The 22,171-nt window shown below is 37.7% G+C and overlaps 4 protein-coding genes across 24 annotated transcripts in view; 2 read left to right on the forward strand and 2 right to left on the reverse strand.

Annotated features, from left to right (window-relative positions):
• Positions 1–43: 43 nt before the first annotated feature.
• Positions 44–3,315, reverse strand: LOC119496623. Its single transcript, XM_037784045.1, has 8 exons — positions 3,233–3,315; positions 2,852–3,005; positions 1,860–2,177; positions 1,494–1,769; positions 1,159–1,407; positions 1,036–1,074; positions 868–936; positions 44–781 (listed from the first exon to the last, which is right to left on the reverse strand). The coding sequence occupies exons 1-8, from the start codon at positions 3,233–3,235 to the stop codon at positions 771–773; spliced, it is 1,119 nt and encodes a 372-aa protein (XP_037639973.1). The 5' UTR covers positions 3,236–3,315; the 3' UTR covers positions 44–770.
• A 414-nt stretch (positions 3,316–3,729) lies between these two features.
• LOC119496626 (allograft inflammatory factor 1-like) lies at positions 3,730–5,193 on the forward strand. The gene is made up of 6 exons (XM_037784050.1): positions 3,730–3,827; positions 3,906–3,967; positions 4,095–4,161; positions 4,250–4,291; positions 4,414–4,579; positions 4,961–5,193. Exons 1-6 carry the CDS (start codon positions 3,809–3,811, stop codon positions 5,046–5,048), a joined length of 444 nt encoding a protein of 147 aa, XP_037639978.1. The 5' UTR covers positions 3,730–3,808; the 3' UTR covers positions 5,049–5,193.
• Positions 5,194–6,178: 985 nt separating this feature from the next.
• Positions 6,179–13,097, forward strand: LOC119496503 (casein kinase II subunit beta). The gene is made up of 7 exons (XM_037783853.1): positions 6,179–6,318; positions 6,623–6,703; positions 10,106–10,208; positions 10,294–10,409; positions 10,500–10,575; positions 10,701–10,890; positions 11,923–13,097. Exons 2-7 carry the CDS (start codon positions 6,632–6,634, stop codon positions 12,011–12,013), a joined length of 648 nt encoding a protein of 215 aa, XP_037639781.1. The 5' UTR covers positions 6,179–6,318; positions 6,623–6,631; the 3' UTR covers positions 12,014–13,097.
• LOC119496501 overlaps positions 12,957–22,171 on the reverse strand; it is a 41,760-nt gene continuing 32,545 nt past the window's right edge. For 14 of the 21 annotated variants that reach the window (XM_037783835.1, XM_037783832.1, XM_037783831.1 and 11 more), the window contains 6 exons: positions 17,516–17,905; positions 16,841–16,963; positions 16,510–16,629; positions 15,608–15,688; positions 15,258–15,337; positions 12,957–14,626 (listed from right to left, as the gene is read on the reverse strand). In XM_037783835.1, coding sequence (XP_037639763.1) covers positions 15,296–15,337; positions 15,608–15,688; positions 16,510–16,629; positions 16,841–16,963; positions 17,516–17,905 — 756 coding nt within the window. In that variant the 3' untranslated portion in view covers positions 12,957–14,626; positions 15,258–15,295. The other 7 variants (XM_037783847.1, XM_037783836.1, XM_037783848.1 and 4 more) reach the window with 7 other exon arrangements.

Raw genomic sequence — 22,171 nt, forward strand, 5'->3', positions numbered from 1 at the left:
TCATTTAAAGGTCCCATATTATGCTCATTTTTAGGTTAATACTTGTATTTTGTGTTTCTACCAGAACATGTTTACACGCTATAATGTTGAAAAATCTGTTTATTTTCCTCACACTGTGTGCCTGAATATGCCTGTATTTACCCTCTCTCTGAAAACACTTTGTTTTAGCACATTTTAACGGAATTGCATTGCTAGGCAACAGCTTGGGTCCATGTTTACTTTCTGTTCAGCTGGTGTTATTCATAAACACTGCAACTCGAAATAAACTGGGACACATTTAGAAAGTTAAAGTTTAAAACTGTGAAATGGTCTATATGTGATATATTTGTGACATCTCAAATGTAGGGGAAATCTTGACGGCTTGTTTCAAAAGCACAGTTTCTGAATACAGACATATATTTCTCCATGGACTGAGCATTTTTTACTTTCGCAGTATTTATGTAGCACTTACACCTGCTTTATAATAAATAAAGAACATGAAAATCTCACTTTTTACAATATGGGACCTTTAAAATATTACAGATGATTAGATATAGTAACACAAACAGGGTAATAAAGAAGAAGCTTTCCAACAGTCTAAGTAAAAACAGGGGCTAGCATTTTGCATGTTGCTCCATATAAGTGTCAGTTACTCTTCTTTGCAAGACAAACACTTTACAGGTTATTAGATGTTACATGTTTTTTACATAATGCATAAATGGAAGCAGGCAATCCGGATTAGACACTTTAATTTTACGAGGAAAATCTTCTTCTGGAAATACTGGAAATTACTAATACCGGACTGCAATGAAGGAGAGGAATTTGTTATTCGTTTATTTTGATATCATGAGAATTAATGTATGATTTTATAATAGTAGTACTACTTACAAGTATACAGGCTATTATCCGGGATTTGTTGGTACAGACTGTTGGCTGTAGACAGTCGGTTTGTACGATCTGTGAGATAAAATAAAAAAAAGTTGTCAGTGAAGTGGTAAACAGAGCAAGAGAGGTCACAGTGGCTGGACTAAAGATAGTGAATAACATGGTGCTCACCCAGTGTAAGATTCACAATCTCATAAGCATCCTGATTACCTGATTAACAAGAGAACACAAAGCTATGATGACACGTCACTACACTGCATTGCTCATCAAGATGAATGAAATAATAGATCAAACCTTCTCTGTGCCTCTGGGTTTGCTGTGTAACTCTCTGGGTGTTACGTCTGCGGTAGATTAACACTCCTACCAGTGCAGCCACTATGGCAATCCCAATAATGACTGAAGCCAAAGCAACAGCAACAGCAACAAATTCTCCACTGCTCCCCTCCTTGTTGGGTTCCCAAATAATCTCACTGGTTGTCAGTCCTGGGGTTGAGAGTTTTTGATGCCTACCTGGAACTGTTGTGGCCACAGCAACATTTTCATCTTCATAAAGGAAATAGAAAAGGTATAGGAGTTATGCATATTGTCATGTGTTGTCAGTGATAATACCAAATAGTTTAAGATCTTACCTTGGACCAGTAGATTCATGTCAAAGCAGCGCCGAGTTTGTCCAAGCACGTACTTACATCTGTACCAACCACTGTCACTGTAAATCACAGACTGGATAGCTAATGATGTTCCCTTCATTTCAGCCCTTTTAGAGTTGACAGATACAGGGTCGCCCCCTTCCAGCATTGCCCAGGAGATATTTTGGGGTCCTTGTTGTCCTGATGTCATTTCCACTGGGCAGGTCAGGTTAACGGGTGTGTTTGATGCTGCCTTCACTGCTTGAAGGGTTTTGCAGACTGAAAAAGGGGAGATTTGTTACACATGAGTTTGATTTATTTGTAAAAAAAAATAAAAAAAAATAAGGAGAATATAATGTGTACTCTTACCCTTCACTTTTAAAGATATGTTTTTGACAAGAATGCAGTCCCAGCCTTGCCAGATTTCACATCCATGCAGTCCCTCATCAGATTTTTGTGATTTAGTCATAAAAAGAGACATCTGTCCGTTTCCATCAGCTTGCCATTTTACACGTTCTGCATCCTGGAATTTAGGTCTCTCAGGCCTGGCAAAGATAACCTTCATCTGACTGGTATTTGTGGCGTACTTAATCAATCTGACTCTGTCGCAGCTCTTTGGATCATATGAATCAAAACAAGGGAGAACTACATCTTCCTCTTCAGAAGCAAGCACAGTCTCAACCATGTCTTTAAAATGAAAAGAGATCAAGATTAGAATCCATAGGGTTTTTAGATAGCAGACACCAAAGCATTCAGAGTCAGAGCTGTAAGGCAGATAATACAAGATTTCCCAATAAATGACAGATGTTTGAAAAATATATTATTACATCAGTTATTAAATGAAAAGTGTATATGTATGCCACATTAAAGTTCTATCACAGTTTTTATCTACTGTATATGTACAGTCTATGCTTCAGTTCAGTTTTAGTTTTATTTGTCATGTGTAGGTTAACGCAGGGTCAACGGTACAATGAAATGTATAGAATGAGAGAACGGGTCAGCTGAGCAATAAAAAACAACATAAAATGACAATAAGATATAATAACATTAATAAGATAAAAAGACAATAATAAGGTAAAGTGACAATAAGTTGTAAGAAAAAAAAGTGACGACATAAATAGAATAAAAATATAGTACTATACATATAACAATGAGGGGTTTTTTTTTGGTAAAAAGTAGGTGACAGTGTCTTTAACAGTTTTGCAAGTGCCTGAATATAGCAGTTAAAAGTGCAGACAGCAGGTATGTGGTATGTGTTGAGAAGCCTGATACCGATTAACGATTACTTCTTTTGTCTACTGACTATAAAAAAGAAAATACATTTTGAATTTGGTGAAGGAATGATTCAGAAACCTACTCACCTCTGCACTCTGATCTGACTATTAACAGAACTAATAGCAGGAGGAGACCTTGTGGATAAAGATGTGCCATTTTCTGAGAAATGTAGCCGAGTGCAGTGACAAAGTATTCTCTTCTTGACCTTTTTATTTTTGGTCTCCACCTCTTCTCAGTTCTCTAAGTCACACAGAAGTTTCAACATGAATCTAACTGAACAGTCAAACAGTAGTTTTGTTCTGTTTACCTGATTATGTGGCCAACAGAGCCACCGTGTGGCAAGAGCAAGACATTACAGCAAACTGACAAATAATTATATTTGAACATAAGAGCACCTGTTGATGTCAAGATACATATTGAGCTCACATTTAAATGTGAAAAGAGAAAGAGAAGCACTTCTTAATTACCATCACCAAGGTGCCCTTGAGAAAGGCATTTAACCCCCAACTGCTCCAGTTGCACACTGCATTAGTGTGAATGGGGCATTCCTAAAAAAGAAAACATCACTCTCAGTGAACATTTCCTGAATAATAAATGTGTACAAAATATATGTTTTCTTATTCAAACATTGCTCAGAAGAAGATTATTTCTGCAAAGTTATGTGCATTGCTGTCTCATTCAAACCTCAGTTCTCCTAGCTGCTGCATCATTCTTCCTTTCCTAAGTACAATGTCAACTTATTTCTAAACTGGTGGAGATGCATCTCTTTTACACATACACTGTATCAGAGCTTATATCCTTACATCCTGGCCTGTATATAGCAGGTGTCCTGCAAACTTCTCTGTTATTAAGCAATATAACTTTTTCCAATATGTACAAAGTAAGACTGTGTGTGTTTTGCTGCAACCTTTAATAGCACAGAGGAACCTCACTAATACTAACTGCAACTTTGTAACTCCACTTCCTCTTGTGGCTCTATTTAGAGAAACGGCATCATTGCTTTTCACACTTTCAGTATTCGCAGGCTCTCACTGTGCACAGAAATGGACAACGCTGCTCAAGGTTAGTTTGCCTTTTTTTCTGCTAAGTTGTTGTTTGTCATTTGACAATCTTTATATTATCTTGTATTTCATTTCACAGGTGGTAAAGCATACGGTCTTCTCAAGTCTCAACAGGAGGAAAAACTGAACTCTATCAATGAGGTGAGTTGATATCTTTAGACATAGTCAACAAGTTAGAATAGAGATAACTGGCTTTTGGAGTCATTTTTAGGGGCTGAGCACAAAAACATGTGTATTTATTGGTATTATTTTATTATCACCCCCCTAGGCTTTTCTCTCAGATCCCCAGTATGCAGAAGAGGAAGACCTAAGCTCAAAGCTTGAAATGTTTAAAAGTGAGTTTACCAATCACTCCTCAATGGCTTTATTATTTAGTGCACAGTCATAAATATTGGATTGAGATTACATCTGCTTGTATTACAGAGCAATACATGGAGTTTGATCTTAACGACAAAGGAGACATAGGTAAAATTACACTGGTCATAAAGCCCTCAAATATTTTTAACTACAGTTTGCCAATTGTTGCTTTTAGTAGTGACTCACGTACTTTTTACTTATTTGCTCTGTTTGAATTGTCAACTTTATAGATTTAATGGGGTTAAAACGAATGCTGGAAAAACTCGGAGTGGCCAAGACTCACTTAGAGCTGAAGAAGATGATGTCAGAGGTCGCCGGAGGAACATCGAAAGACACTATCAGCTACAGTGACTTCCTGAATATGATGCTGGGAAAAAGAAATGCAATTCTGAAACTGTGAGTAAATACATTTAGAGAATGGGTGGAGACCCAAAGTTGGGTCACATGAGGATAAGGGTTAACAGGAGATTAAGTCCCCAAATTGTAATTGGAGCTATACTATTAATGTTGATGGCATTAAGCCTAAAACTGATACAAATTCTAGTTTGGTTAAAAAAAAAAAAAATAATAATAATTTGTATCTCAATCTCAATCCATAAATTAAAATCTGAAAAACTAAAAATGCAAATATTGGCTCAATGTGAAAAGTACTTTAAGCATATGAAAGAAGCTGATGATATTTAATGCAAAAAAAAAAATACTCTCCGAGTTGTCTAAAGTTTATAAGTTAACAGTAATGTCTTGTATAGCACCTGACATGTATTTTTCTTCATTAAGGATCTTGATGTTTGAAGGCAAGGGAAAGGAGCAGGAGCCCATAGATGTTGGTCCACCTCGTCGCAAAACCTTTTCAGACCTGCCCTGAAGGAGCTCTCCATCCCAGCAGGGAATGACATTTTGTTTTCCTAAATGCTGTAAAAGTCATGTCAATAGGGGAAAAAAACATATTGTACAATGTATGTAATTTTTGCATGCATTTTTTTTTATAAAGTATTGAAATCTACATTTAATATCTGTGCATTCTGTCTTGTATTATTATGACCACAATACACATTTCTGACTCATGCACTACTGTCAGGATATAGTGACCGTTTTATAAAAATAACTTTTTTTTTAGTCAAATTTGCTCCAATTCTACCCACAGCAGCTTTAAATACAAAACATGGCCTCATGATGTAAATACTCTAATATTGCAAGAAAAATATAGGAACATCACTGTGAAAAAAATAGAACAGTCACTGTACAGGGAAAGTTAATTTTTTTTCTTTCTGAAGAACACTCACCCGTGACACAGCACATCAATCTATCATACCTGACAACAACATACACACAAACAGCCACAGCTGGCCACAAAAGACCTAACTGATTCTCGATCATGGATACATAAAATTCAAATTGTAGAGAATACAACAGAGGGAGAGTATCCGCAAATAACTCATGAAATAAGAAGAAGAAGAAGAGAAAAAAATAAAAAATAATAATTTAAAATATATATACACACATATACACACATATACAGTATATACACAGTATATATATATATATACATATATATATATACACATACATACACACATATATATACATATATATATATATATTTACATACATACATGCATACATACATACATACACATACCTACATACATATATATACATATATATATATATACATACATACACATACATACATACACACATATACATACCTACATACACACACATATACATATACATACACATACATACATACATACGAATATATAAATAAATATATGAATAAATAATAATAATAATAATAATAATAATAATAATAATAATAATAATAATAATAATAATAATAATAATAATGATAATAATGGATAAATAAATTTAATTTAATTTTTTTTTAAAAGGAAAAAGAAGATACTACTACTGGCTACTCAGAGATTACTGTAGTGGGTTTCTCAAAAAATGACAAAAACACACACACAGCACATTTCCTTTCTTATGGGAACATACGTCATGAGGTACTTTATTTTGGTAACTTCCGGCTGCTGACCGGAAGCCGTGTTAGTCATCCAGGTAGCTCGGAGAGGAGGGATCAGCTAGCTAAAGCTTTACAAGTTGATGTGTTAACTAATAAAGAGCGAAGGGTGAGTAACAGTGACTCTCTGTAAACAGTTATACACATGCAGGAGACAGTACCTCTAACGTTTAACACAATAATGGATTTACACACTATATGTATATATGAACTAGACGTGTGAATGCTAACGAGCATAGCTTTCTTGCTAGCATGCATCAAAGTCCCAAAAATACAGGGATCCAATTTGTTGCAACAATGGTGGCATTAAAAATGTTAAATGTTGTGTTTTTAAAGTTTACAGGTGAAGAATATGAAGTGTGTGTTTAGCTGTTCCTTCAGGATGAATCATTAACTGTGTGGTTTGGTTTCAGGTCAGGAGGATGAGCAGCTCAGAGGAGGTGTCTTGGATCTCCTGGTTCTGTGGACTCAGAGGGAATGAGTTCTTCTGTGAGGTGAGTCTCTTGTCTAGTCTCTAGAGGATTATTCTTTAAATGGGATTTTTAGATTGGAGCCTCTACTTGAATCCACCACTCATTTGCATCTGACAAAATAAAAAGTCATGAATTCACCATTCATTTGCATCTGACAAAATGAAAAGTCATGAATCCACCACTCATTTGCATCTGACAAAATGAAAAGTCATGAATTCACCATTCATTTGCATCTGACAAAATGAAAAGTCATGAATTCACCATTCATTTGCATCTGACAAAATGAAAAGTCATGAATTCACCACTCATTTGCATCTGACAAAATGAAAAGTCATGAATTCACCATTCATTTGCATCTGACAAAATGAAAAGTCATGAATCCACCACTCATTTGCATCTGACAAAATGAAAAGTCATGAATCCACCACTCATTTGCATCTGACAAAATAAAAAGTCATGAATTCACCACTCATTTGCATCTGACAAAATAAAAAGTCATGAATTCACCACTCATTTGCATCTGACAAAATGAAAAGTCATGAATCCACCACTCATTTGCATCTGACAAAATGAAAAGTCATGAATTCACCACTCATTTGCATCTGACAAAATAAAAAGTCATGAATTCACCACTCGCATCTGACAAAATGAAAAGTCATGAATTCACCACTCACTTGCATCTGACAAAATTAAAAGTCATGAATCCACCACTAATTTTTATCTGACAAAATAAAAAGTCATGAATTCACCACTCATTTGCATCTGACAAAATGAAAAGTCATGAATCCACCACTCATTTGCATCTGACAAAATGAAAAGTCATGAATTCACCACTCATTTGCATCTGACAAAATGAAAAGTCATGAATTCACCACTCATTTGCATCTGACAAAATAAAAAGTCATGAATTCACCACTCATTTGCATCTGACAAAATGAAAAGTCATGAATTCACCACTCATTTGCATCTGACAAAATAAAAAGTCATGAATTCACCACTCATTTGCATCTGACAAAATAAAAAGTCATGAATTCACCACTCATTTGCATCTGACAAAATAAAAAGTCATGAATTCACCACTCACTTGCATCTGACAAAATAAAAAGTCATGAATTCAACACTCATTTGCATCTGACAAAATGAAAAGTCATGAATTCACCACTCATTTGCATCTGACAAAATAAAAAGTCATGAATTCACCACTCATTTGCATCTGACAAAATGAAAAGTCATGAATTCACCACTCATTTGCATCTGACAAAATAAAAAGTCATGAATTCACCACTCATTTGCATCTGACAAAATAAAAAGTCATGAATTCATCACTCATTTGCATCTGACAAAATAAAAAGTCATGAATTCACCACTCATTTGCATCTGACAAATTAAAAAGTCATGAATTCACCACTCATTTGCATCTGACAAAATGAAAAGTCATGAATTCACCACTCACTTGCATCTGACAAAATGAAAAGTCATGAATCCACCACTAATTTCTATCTGACAAAATAAGAAGTCATGAATTCACCACTCACTTGCATCTGACAAAATGAAAAGTCATGAATTCACCACTCATTTGCATCTGACAAAATAAAAAGTCATGAATCCACCACTAATTTCTATCTGACAAAATAAGAAGTCATGAATTCACCACTCACTTGCATCTGACAAAATGAAAAGTCATGAATTCACCACTCATTTGCATCTGACAAAATGAAAAGTCATGAATTCACCACTCACTTGCATCTGACAAAATAAAAAAGTAATCTAAAAAATCACAGGTACACAGAGGAAAAACATTTAGATGGGCACACCTTGCATGAAGTTGTAATGGAGGCCTTTTCACAAACTTTATTTTTAAACCACATACTGGAGCATAAAGTCTTTATATCATCAGAAGGAACAGCAGCTCCAGCCTATACAGACCACCCCAGTCAACCCAAACATGTTTATACATTTAAAGCTTTAATAATTGTATTGTATATGGTTGTGTATTGTACATATGTTTAGATAGATAGATAGATAGATAGTAACTTTATTGATCCAGAGGGAAATTCAAGTTTCCAGCATCACAGTTCCATAGTGCAAAACATGTTAGTAAAAATGCAGTAAAAAAGTTAGTAGTGCAAAGTACAAAAAAATATACCAGATATAAAAATACAAGGAGATGAAGAAAACTGTTCAAACTGAATATAGTGCAGGGTAACAGCTGTGATACAGGTTTATTAAAAAAGTGAATATAGTGCAGAAGAAACTGTTAAAAATGAGTATAGTACAGGGTAACTCCAGTAGCTTAGTCTATGAAAGTGCACTGTGTGCATTATTATCCGTCCTGCAGACCGTCCTCTGCATCTAAAATATTATATTTTATTGCAGTAAGGTTTTTTGACGCATCCATGGACTTTAAATGTTTTTAGCTTGATGTTTTTGTGGTGGCCATTTGTCAGAAAATTTTAACTTAAATCAAATGGCCACTGACGCACCATGTGTATGTGGGATACGCAGGCAAAAGAGTCCATTGTCCCTGCAAAGTTTCTGTGTAAACTAAACAAATAAATAGCAAAAGAACCTAAATAAAGTAAACATCTAGAATAATCAAACAATACTACTTATTATTAGTAAAACAACAACTAAATACTTACAAACAAATAAATAGCTCCTACAGTTTTTTTGTTAATTTTTTTCTCTGGTCCAGAAGAAACATTTTTTTTGTATCTCAGCTGTAATTTAACGGTTGAAAAGACAAATAAATATACAGTATTTGAAGTTGGTCTTGCACTGTCTGTGTAATAGTACATTTCACATTTTTATAGCCCTGAACTCCTGCAGATGGCAACTACGTTTCAAACAAGTAATCTTTTTTTTTGTAGTTAATAGTAATGTGAGGCTTGTTTTGAAGTGGAGCATGAAACAGCTGTGTGATATGAGTTTCATACCTGGCTGGAAGTTACACAAAGCACTTTGACTAAAAAATATACATATATTTTTATTTCTCATGTTGTTGTCTTCACTTTATGATTAGCGAGGTCAAAGCTGAACAATGTTCGGTCACTTCCCTTTTACAGCCACTTCCCTCTGCTGTTTATTACTAAACTGTTCCACTGAAGCACATGGGACCTTCTCACTCAAAAAGCACCTTAGCGAGACATGTGAAAGGAAAAACACTTCAAAATAAAAACACTAGGAATTATTTGTTAAATGTAGGCATCAATGTGTGACACACTGGTTTGTCTGATTGGGTTAGCACTCACACAATCCAGTTCTAATTTTAACTCCTTGCTTTCTTCATTGGCAGCATCTAAATAATCCCGTTAAGCTCTTGCATAATGCTTCCTTATCAGAGTGCTGTAGCAATGTGCTGTTGCTTGCAACAGTAATTGATACCATTAATAGCCATTCATTGTCTCCAATTGTGTGTTACAGGTTGATGAAGACTACATACAGGACAAGTTTAACCTGACGGGTTTGAATGAGCAGGTGCCTCACTATCGCCAGGCTTTGGACATGATTCTTGACCTGGAGCCAGGTGAGACTATGAAGGAAGTAGTGGTTCTCATGTGAAATGAGAAAAAAGCAATTCATTAACTGCCTACGTCACTTTAATTTGACAGATGAGGAACTTGAAGACAACCCCAATCAGAGTGACTTGATAGAGCAGGCAGCAGAGATGCTCTACGGTCTCATACATGCACGTTACATCCTCACAAACAGAGGCATTGCACAGATGGTAGGCTATTACTTAATGATTTCTAATTCTTACATGCTGCTCCATGACACAAATCAGCTCTTTGATTTCTAAATGTGTTGTTCTCCATAGTTGGAAAAGTATCAGCAAGGGGATTTTGGCTATTGCCCAAGAGTCTATTGTGAGAATCAGCCAATGCTTCCTATCGGTGAGTCTGACTTTTTTTTTTACCTTCACATTAAACACATTTTCTTTTACGCAAAACCCACGCTGCACATTTCACCTTTGTCAGTGGCTATGAAGACACACTCAACTATCTCTCGTCTGATGTAGGTTTGTCGGACATCCCCGGAGAAGCAATGGTGAAGCTTTATTGCCCAAAGTGCATGGATGTTTACACCCCCAAATCCTCCAGACACCACCACACAGATGGAGCCTATTTTGGGACGGGGTTCCCCCACATGCTGTTCATGGTGCACCCAGAGTATCGTCCAAAGCGACCAGCCAACCAGTTTGTGCCAAGGTGTGTTTGCTCTGACACTGTTATTTATTCTTAACATGGACTTTAACTGTCCATGTCCACTTGCCGCTTAGCACGTGCTTATATTGGCATGTTTTAAGTGATTGGCAACCAAACAACAAATTTCCCTTAGTCCTCAGTAGTGCTGAATATTGAACCTAGGTAATATTTTTTTGATACCAACCAAAATGTGTCTGGTTCGTTTGGGCAATTATGAACACAGTAATCGTACTCTGTACTACTACTACTCAACCGGTCCGAGACTGCTTGCGAGATGTTGTCCGTTTCCAAACAAACTTAAACACAGGTTGCCTGTGCAGACATTTGTTGAGATGGACACAGGTAAACGACAGGTTAAAACGAGTGGGAGAAGACTGACTGAAGAGAACATACAGAATATGTTAAATAACGTCCACAAAAATAGTGACGTTAATAAAGTCATTCGAGATAAAACTGGAGGAGAAGGGATTTGTGTGCACAGTAGATCAGTTGTGCCGAGTGAAAGTAAACAACACTTCGACAGCAATATATCAAAGTCTGCGATTCCCTGCATAGAAGTGGCAGCTCTGGAGATGAAAAAGACAAATGGGCTCCTTTTGTACATCCCCTCAGCAAATATTTCTTTTATTTGGTCTGCTTTAATTTGTGCATTGTTAAACCGAACCAGACTAAATAGAAGACGAACCAAAAGTATCACTTTCGCTCCGATTCTGACTAACCGGATGGATTATGGCTTGTGAAAGCGCCCTCAAAATGAGTTTTAAAACCCATCAACTGGTCAGATTTGTCCCGTTAATGTCATCATTTAAATTTAAATCATAGATAATTTTAGACTGTTTTATTTATTAACTTTATTTCAAACCCATAGGTCCATATCAGTATAAATAAATGATCTGTACTGAAATACAGGTTATCATATTGGCACTGGTATCAAGAGATTTCATACAATACTCAGCCCTTGACCTCAGAGTAGTAAAAAGAAATTTCCTTCTGTCCAGAAAGCAATTGTGTTTCATGTGTTTATTTTTTTTTCAGGCTATATGGTTTCAAAATTCACCCAATGGCTTATCAACTCCAACTTCAGGCTGCATCAACTTTCAAGAGCCCAGTCAAGACAATTCGCTAGAACGCCGCTTTGACGAACACCGTGGACTTTAAGACTTTGTTGTTTACTTGTTTGAAGGAATGGATTACATATATATATTCCCAATGAATGCCTGTACAGTTTCCCAAACTCACCTAGACACTTTAAGATTTTCCTCTCATTTAGTGAAACACTGTTACAGTTGAGCAGGTTAGTTTTTCCGGTATTAAACATGTAATCTCAATCTCCTGATACAGTGTTTAACTTTAATTGATGTCAATCAATCTTTGCTAATTTTAGGGTTGTTTTCTCCGAAACTAAAAAAGTGTCTTTATCTCTGTGATAATGAAGGCTACGGTGTGGCTTTGTGGCGTAATAGCAGATGAGTGAATGTAACAGAAAATGTTGCCACTAGCCTGACAGGTTTGCCTTATCAGTGATACAGTCAGTCCATACTTTTGAAAGTTAACATTAAATCGCATCAAATCATATTAACTTGTGCTGCAGAACAGATTTTGAATGTGTTTTAAGATTTTATTCTGTTAAGATGTAGGATTTTATTTGAAAACAGCAATATGTGTAAATGTAATCAGGTGCTATTTCTAAGAAACAATGAAAACCAAATTAAGAGGTAGAAAGCAAGAACTCATCTTAAAAATGGACCTATGCTTCATTTCAATTATATTATTACGATGTTCAGTTTCCTTGAAATTCATAGGCTGTGTATGTACTTGACTGTTTAGGCAACTGTAACAACATTTTCCTGATAGTCCTGTATTTGTAGTTTCATTATGTTTACATCATTATGGTATTATAATCTCGACAGATGTGACATTATTTGGTGTTGATTGAACATCTACTAGCAAGTGAATGGCATTAAATATTTATTTCTTACTAAGATCTTTCATACTGAAGTTGTATGCTTCACAAATAGACAGCCCAATAAAATGCAAAATAATGCAGATTTTATTTTTTTCATAAAAAGACAGGGAGAAGTCACAAAGCAACAATATTTTCCATTGTCTAAAAACTATTTTTCTTCATGTGAAATTCTACATTTTTCTTCCAGGAGAGGTTTCTGTTGTTGTCCATGTAGCTACAATACCAATGGCTTCTTTTTGGGTTTTAAAAAAAAAAAATGCTAACAAACATGCTATCTAAAAAGGGATTCTTATATTTTAAGCATCTTCTCTTCTATGGAAAAGCACAGGAAACAGCAAGTGAGAAAGCAATCTATGTAGACTATGTGGTAAAAAGGCTTTACAAACTTGGTTGATAATTAATGCAATATTTAACATTGTGACATCTCTAGTGGAAGCCTGGAAACCAGCTTGTGTTGAAACATCACAGTACATCGAATCACACGAGACAGTTCCTACTTTACAAATAAATTACTGTATAGTAGAACATGTAAAAAAGACAACTTGTGCTCCTATGAGAGAAAAGCCACGTACACTGGGACAGCTGCCTTCACCTCTTACACGTGTGGTTTACTGTGACAGACAAGCTTTGCATTTATTGACCTCACTTGGCTGAACATAAATGTACATTTAAAGTAGGGATGGATATACATATATGGACATTCCTCGTACAATCATATGGAAGTCTGTAGTCTTAAAGAATATCAAAACCTGAGATAAACAGACCGAAGCTTGTAAAACTTTTCTTATCAACCAAATATATTCAAAGCAATTATGACTTCTATGCTACTGAACAAAAACATAGGGCCGAGGGAAGCACTCCGTTGACATGTGGAAATTGTGAAAGGTTTGATAAACTTGGTGGACTACAAGAGGAAACGAATAAGAATGATTCAGAGTGTCAGGCAAGACAGGTAAACTGGTCTTAAGTAGAGACCTCAAAATTCAGTAAACAGCACAATGGTAACCTACAATTTAATGAGCAGATGGATGAATAACTTAAAAACCTCAAATTTGTACAAATACTATAAAAGCATCAAGTCTATAAAATAGAGAAATATTTCAAAATAGATCCATTTTTTAAAATTCAAACTTTACAATAATGTGTAGGCTGCTGGTTCTTGGCTGGTTAGGGAAGAAAAGATGTTTTAAGTTTTTGTACCTGAGCAGTGACCTAAGCCAAACGACTGTCCGAATTTGAGCACAGAATATCTTTGTTCACATATTGATGCGAGGTATGTCATTTTCCGTTTTTAAAAAATGTCTCTCCTGAATTAAATAAACAAGTAAACAACAACAACAAAAACGGTTCCCTTGAATGTAGTCTTAACGTTCCCCTAGCCGCACCAAGGGAATAAATGCTGATAATGGTGTCTAAACTAGAATGGAAACAGTGCATTTGTATAAAATCAACAATGTAAAAACCACTAGGGAAATAAAAGCATTTAAAAGCAAAACATAACTGAGATCACTCAACTGAAAAATGCTGTTTTTTTTTAACCAATAAAAGCACTGTGCAGCCGCCCTCTACCTACAACTGAAAAAAACAAAGAGGATCTACTAAGATGATTCTACTCAGTTATCCATCAAATTAGGTGCAGATTTATGAGATATTTCATTTTGGATACATGTGTGCGTAGATAGAGCTGGCCAGTGTGTGTCGGAAGGTGGAGAGTCAAAGGAATAAATGCAGGTGGTGATTCAGTTACAATGCTGATGCTCCGCGGTCTTTCTCCTGCAAGACAGACATTAAGTGCACTTGTATTAGTCTTAATGTGAGTTAGTAAAGTCAAAACTGTCCTTCATTAGATGATACTTAAAGGAAACTTTGGACACAACCAGGCAAAGCTGTTTCTCCCAGCTTCAAGTCTACAGACAGACAGGCAGAGCGGCACATTTTACGAAGGAAGAGCAAACTATATTAGACAAATACGAAGAAATTAAACACTTAATCCAGGCTAAAAGTAACACAGTTGAAGCTGCCAAATGCAGGAAGGACAGCTTCCTCTTGAGTGAAACGGACTCGAGAGGAAGTTAAGAAATAAGTATGAAAATATAATTCAAAGCGGTAAACACCCACAGCATAAATCCAGCTGTCTTTCCTGCATCTGTCAGTTTAAACTGTTGTTTTTAGCCTGGATTATGACTTAAACTTCTTCACTTGTGTGTAATATTACCATACGATCTGCACACTGAGCTCTGATTGGCCAGCAGGCGGTGCTTTCATACGAGTTGATCTCTTATCTGGAACATAACCTGCTCCGGAGCAGGTTAGCTGTTCAGCATAAGTTACCATGGCGATCTACCCCGGTAAGAAGTGAACCACCGTCGTAGGACGGAAAACCCAGAGTTAACCCTGAAGTTACCTCGCTATAACACCAAATCCTGCTTCGTAGTACAGGCCTCAGCTGTCTCTGGGAGCTGTGTCTATTCTCTTCCCGGCGAGCTGCAACCACACACTTACCGATCAAACTGACGTGTGTTCTGTTGTCACCATAACAACTATCAACAATCGGCATTTTCTTTTGTACTAGTTAAATTACCACAGCAAACAGATCAATGACCCTTCTACTCCTATTTTATTTCTATGGTGGTATCGATCTTCTCCTCAAAGTCTCAGCAAGAAAGCAAATAAGAGTATTTCCTAAAATATCAAACTAGTCCTTTAATATTGCGTCCATTACTGTTTTTGTGTCATGGGCAGAGGTTTTTGTACCTTATCTTGGTCGATGTCAGAGTCTGCAGTTATGACAATTCTTTTCTCCACACGAGTCTCCGAAGATCCGCCTTTCACTACCTGGTGGAGGGAAGAAAAAATGTAATAGAGGGTCAAATAAAATCTAACTATAAAGGAATCTCTGTCTGTCCTTCTGTGTGTTATTCACATATTTCGAGAACCGCTCATCCGATCTACTTCGCACTTGGCGAATGTGGTGCAATTTGATCAGATGGTGGTGCTGTAATAATGAACTTTATGTTTTGGCTTTTGAATTTTGTTGGTTCAGATGAATCTATCCATATAAGCCACACCCATTTGCATCTAGACTGATTTTCCGCCATTTTTAATTTTGTCCAAATCTAATTTTTTTGCTAATCCTCCTACAAATTTTGAGCAATCGGCATCAAATTTGGTACAGAACATCTCTGGACCAAGCCGGAAAAAGCGTACTTTTTGGGATTTTTGCAGTTTTGCTATAGCTGGACTCAAAATTTAGCCCAAATGCTGTGGACAGGGCTTATATTACAAAAAAAATGTCATATGTCCTGAACGCTTTGTGCTCTGGCGACCACATTTGGCGGACGTGTGTATATATGATGTGTCTGAGTGACCATGTCAAATTAGGTGGCGCTGTAGCAGCATCATCTAACTATAAAGAAAGAAATCCCTGTCTGTGTATGTATGTAGGACTGCCCTTCGTATATAATTTATCTCGAGAACCGTTCATCCAATTAATTTCACACTTGGCGGGTACAAGCAGCCATACCGCGGTTCCCGACAGCGCTGCAAGCAGAACTTCTGTGGGCCAAGCAATCGGCCCGTTCCAGAGGGGCACGTGCTCCGAACGGGCACCGCACTAGTAAAATCAAATCAACAATGAGCAAGACTGTACTGCTGACCTTTGAGATGTGAGTGGTAGTGGTGGTGACTGTGGTGCCACTGGTGGTCTCTGAGGTAACGCTCTTGGAGCTGGCCGAAGTTGTGTTATCTTTGTCTTCATCTGTCCCATCAACTGCCACCTGAGAAAAAAAAAAGACCAAAACAGGTAGACTGAGTAATCATGTTTTGATATTGTGACCCTGAGCTTCAGCCAGGGAAGGTGCAGTGCTGCCTCATGCTCATTGTGGAGGCCCTGGCATGGTCCTCCCAGACCTGCTGATATCTCCTCCGTGCCAACAGATCGCCTATAGCTGAGACAGATCTGGGCTGAGCAGGTGCTGGAGCCCCTACCTTTGAAGGCTCATAGATGACGGTCTTGGTCTGGACGATAGGGACTTCTGTGGTGGAGATGCCACTGGGTAAGGAGGTGGAGACAGCTGTGATGGTGACTGTCTTGGTCTGCACCAGAGGGGGCTGTGGATGGGAGCATAGCCCCATGAGTGGCTGTTTAACCAGACACTTCGCACCTCACAGCAACCAATTTGTTTCACACCATGCATTACCCCCTTTTAAGCCATTGTCTGTGTGGAGTGATTTTCACCGCAACAGCCTTTTTCCTCTCACCAAATTAGATTATGATTTTTTTGGAAACAACAGAATCACCGTGCTACTTCCCCTTCACACCACCGACTAAAGAAACAGGGAGACGGAAAAGCCATAAGTGGGCTGGAAAGATGATGAAAGTAAAGTCAATCAACATTTTGTGCCAGAGAAGAATGTGCTAGTGTTACAGTAACCCATCACCATAGCTGGGGGAAAAACACCACCGTGCAACACCTCTGCAGCAACCGGAGTTACATTTGAATGATGAGCATAATTCACATGGCACTTAACCGTTACAGATTTCACAAGTTTTGATTTATAATGGTGCTGCAAAGGAGTGAGCGAGTGTGGCAGCCTTGAAATCATACGGAGGCCGAGCAGAGACGGAATCAGCGTCACCCTGTGAGGGGGTCGGGAGGCTACCTGGAAGCAGCGTACGACCTGTGGACCGTCGCTCCTGAAATAAGCAGCTGGAGAAGATCCAACTATCTCTCCAGGGTGCTCCGACAGTTCAGGACACGATTCTTCTTCCTCCTGGATCCCATCTAAAGCTTTAAAGCAGTGGTCGAAGGAGGGAGGCAGCTGCGCCATGTTCACCTCTACAACGGGCACCAAAGAGGTCTCCAAAACTACAACCTCTTCCCGATCACATGACTGTTCCTCAACTGGAGCACCGTGGGCTTCGACACCATCAGGCTCACTCCTGTGGCTCACAGTGGGACTTGGTATGCCTGAAAAGCCCCAACTGCTGCTGGTTTCCTCGTGTGCAGTCTTTGTCTCTGAACCATTGCAAAAGAGACTAATGCACACCCTCTAAAAAAAAAGACAACACAGCCACTATGTGATCATGGGCAGGTGAAGTATTTCCTACTGACATGGTATGTACAGTAAGTCATATTTACATAGATTATAATGCATGCATGTTACAAATATGCAACTATGTATATAGCATGCACAGTATCCATTTTATGAGGTGCTACAGCTCTGAAGGAGATTTTTGGGCTTATATTAGAATTTATGGGACAAAATCAACACTGTTTCGACAAAACATGATTGCAGAACATGTATATCCCTTTGTGGTCACAATGTACCTTTTTCATAACTGGTTTCCACACAACACATGCTATAGTAGGTCACCAAATAAGATGGATACTGAACACAAGTATTGCTCCATATTGTTTATCAATGAATAGAATTCAGTATGCATCAGAATGAAATGGAGTTTTTGAATTGAATATTCTTTCAATAGGGAGGGACCATAGACTGTACATACTGTATAGATGGACGACGCATCTCCCCTTTCTCCCATTGTACAAAAGTGAAACCAAAATATCCTGGTTGTGGGAGCTGCCGTCATGATATTTTTTTACATTGTTTGAAGCCAGAGTGTGCGCAGTAGTGATCGGGGGTGGGGAGGGGCTGAAGCAGCAGTATCGAGGTCTCGCCCACGCACTCGCTTGAGCCAATCATGAGCCAAGCATAGCTGCAGCTTGTTAGCGTGAGCCACCTAGCTGCTACATTACCACAACGGTAGCGGTTCGACTAGAAAGACGCAACAACTAACCATAATATCTCTATAACTACATTTATGATCGAATTGACACATGTTCTATTACACAGACTCATGACGGTTATAGAAAGTTAAAGCTCTCTCATACAATTCCCAAGCCTCCGGTTATGCGACTACTTCGCTTAGAGCAGCTGTCAATCACAGCTGTCAGTCATGACTTCTCATTAAAACCAAACTAATCAGAAAAATAAAGACTTGAACATATATCAGAGTGATAAGAACTACCTAAGATGACAGAAACCATCTTTGTAAAAAAATTATTTGAGTTGTACTTTGACTTTTTAGTTTGGCCCATGTCCCATCTGCTAACATGGAGAGGGCTGTATTTATGACCTTTACTGCAGCCAGCCACCAGGGGGCGATCAAGATGTTTTGGCTTCACTTTTGGGGAGCTGTCATGTTGTAGGGACTGCAAAAATGACTCTAACACTACTTTTGATAAACAGTAAAAATAAAAAATAATACTGTTTCATTTAAAGAAAATTGTAAACTTGTGTAACAAATGCAAGGAACAAACAATAATATGAACTGTATATGGAATGCCTTTTATTCTTTGGTCAAAGTTGATTGTCAAAAGGTCATGCAATGAGGAATCTCTCTTGCAGTTGCTACATACTGCCTCGCCAAATACTGGTGAAGGACAAAGAGGTTAATAAGTATTACAATTAAGCTGCCTCGAGGTCTCCCATCACAGGAAGTACTATACTGTGACAAAGAATATTGATAAGACTGGCGTTTTCTAGTGCTTACTTTTGTGGGTTCAGGAAAAAAAGTATATCCAAAAATCACATCACAGTGATCGGCTTAGAGAATATCCTTAGACAACTGACAATATAAATGTACCTCAAAACGTGTATAAAAGCAGGCTCAGAGTGATACGGTCAGACATTGCGAGAGACCAGATAAAAGTCAGTTGTTAGGTAATATTGGTTGATTTAAAGTTCAAAAGACAACACAGAAAATGCAAAAGGAGTAGTGGCTTGATTGTCATTTCCAGTCCTAATCAACCAGTCTTTGGAGAGCAGGTCTGTTTCTGGCTGGAGAAACCAGGTCAATTGTGCTGCAGTGGGAAACAGAAGGAATGAAAGTCTCCTCCCACAGAGGCCAGAAAAAAAAGGGCAGCTTCTCAAGTGGAGCAGAGGATGAGAGATGAAGAATGCTACGGTGATGTCGAAGAGGAGGCAAAGGAAGGAGGAAGAGAAGAAGAGAAAGCTAGAGGTTGATGGGTGGATGGACTAGGTGCGATCTCCGCGGGTCACACTCACACCTGTGTGGGATTTCCGCAGGGTCGAGACGGCCCCTCAGCTGCGCTTGGAGTAGAAGTCTAGCAGGGGGCCGCGTGGGAGGCGGATGACAAACTGAGGGGGAGGAGGAGGGAAGAGAGACGAGAGGAAGGAACTTTGAAATGGCCGAAAATTTACTGAAACTTGTAAAAGCCAGAGTTGCGCAATAACTAATTATTGAAAATATAAAATGTGATTTTTTTTTTTTTTTTATGCAGTAGTAATTTTTGTAGTCCAGAGCATGGAAATGTTACTGGCACATGCATTTTAACATGCATTTTCTTTATATTTTTCCATGTCCAACAATTTTTTTTTTGAAAAGAAAGAAAATCATCCACACTTGTAGTATCTAATTTTAAAAAGGGATGCATTTTTATAAATTTCGGAGCTGGAACTATCTCAGTAAGCTGAGGTCAACTTAGTCAGTACAGCCAGAATGATCTTGGGCCTCAAGCTTGAGGATGTTAAATTGGCGCAGATGCCCCGTTGACTAACCAGTGCAGTGTTGTGAGTGGTAAATGGATTTGATCTGTCTAGGCTGCTGCATAGCAACAAAGCTATGAACTGAAAACTTCACTAAAAGGTCAGGAAGTAGCAGGAACAATTCTGCTGCTGCGTGCAAATCAACATTAATATCAATGTTTACTTTTGTCACAGTAGGGGCCTTACAGTAGTCTTTTGTCAATACACAACTAAAGGTTAAGTAGAACGACAAATTGGCTTGAGCTTAAGTGGTGTGTGTTCACTCCACGAGGCAGACAACATTTGACCCGTGTCATTGTTGATCTGATTCATCTCTTTACTACAGACACTATAAGCTGTCAGTTTTGCTTTGCTTTGACTCCAGTGCAACTCTAATGCATCCTGACAGCATGGTGCACTTGGAGGCATTTATCTCCAAGTGTAAAAATGCTTTGTGTCCAAACAGTTATGCTGCAGTTGTGTTAATGTCGCCTAAAGGCATCAGTAGATTACACTTGTTCATTCATGACAGCAGCTCAACTAGATTGGGGTTGTGTTTCTAGTTCGCTCAATAGCTGTCATGTAATTGTTTTAACAGCAACATAACTAATAATACCAGTAATGACACAATTATATTAAATGGAATCCTGTGATACATTATGATTAACTATAGGGAGAATTGGGTAAAAACTGCTGATACAATTGTGAATGAGGCCTTTTCTCTTCATGGAAAAACAACTACAGTTTGGAGAAAACAGCAGCCAAAAAAAAAGATGAATGCAGTGTGGAAAGAAAGTGTGCAAGGGAAAAGCAGAAAGAAAGCTTATCAATGAAGGACAGAGGAAAGGGGGGAAATTCTGCTCAGTGTCAGAACGTGCAAAAATTCATCTCCGAGTCATGCGGTAGGCTAAATTTTCAATGTCAGGTCTGTCAGTCATGCAATACAAACACGTCAGCGTTCAGAGGCATCCAATGCAGATTAGGAAGAACCAGAGTGAGTTCTCAGAGTGGACAACCAGTCCCAAAGATGCCTCCCCCACATCAGTCTTTAAGGTGAAAGAACAAAAGTACAGACCCTATTCAGCAAGTCCAACTGCATTCTTCATACACATGCATGTGTTGCATACCACATGCTATCATCCTTGAATTGGTCTGTACATGCACACACACAAGAGAACCAGGAATGACAACCGGAAGAGCCTGATCCCTTCTTCTACCAATTTTATTTTGTTTGATTATATTCATCATGTAAGAAAAGAATCCAAATCGTATGCAGCGATTCAATGTTACTCAGACACAAGACGTTAGCAAGAATTTCAGGTTCTTCTGTTCCATTACAAATCCATGCACACTGCTCACACAAGTGCAGTGATGTTTTCCAATCGAGTGCAATTATCTCTGACAATGCAGAGCCATGGAAAACAAATGTGCATGTATAAAAACAGCTTTAACCAAGTCAATTCAGGAATTGTCAGTCTTCACGATGATTTTCTAATTCATTTTAAATGAAAGTTTTTGCTTTGTTTTGCTCAAATTCCTGTTTTTGTGATCAAATTTATCATTATTAAGATATGCATTGGAAATGATTACCAACAGCAAAAATGACAGTTCAAAACATGAATTGGAATAAATAAATAAATAAATAAATAAATAAATAAATAAATAAATAAATAAATAAATAAAAAATAAAAATAAAATAAAATAACTTGCTCCAATTCCTGAACTGGCAGACTTAGGTTAAATCAACTAAAAAGGATTTGGTGG

This window comes from Sebastes umbrosus, chromosome 11 (assembly GCF_015220745.1).
Source record: "Sebastes umbrosus isolate fSebUmb1 chromosome 11, fSebUmb1.pri, whole genome shotgun sequence".
NCBI lineage: Eukaryota > Metazoa > Chordata > Actinopteri > Perciformes > Sebastidae > Sebastes > Sebastes umbrosus.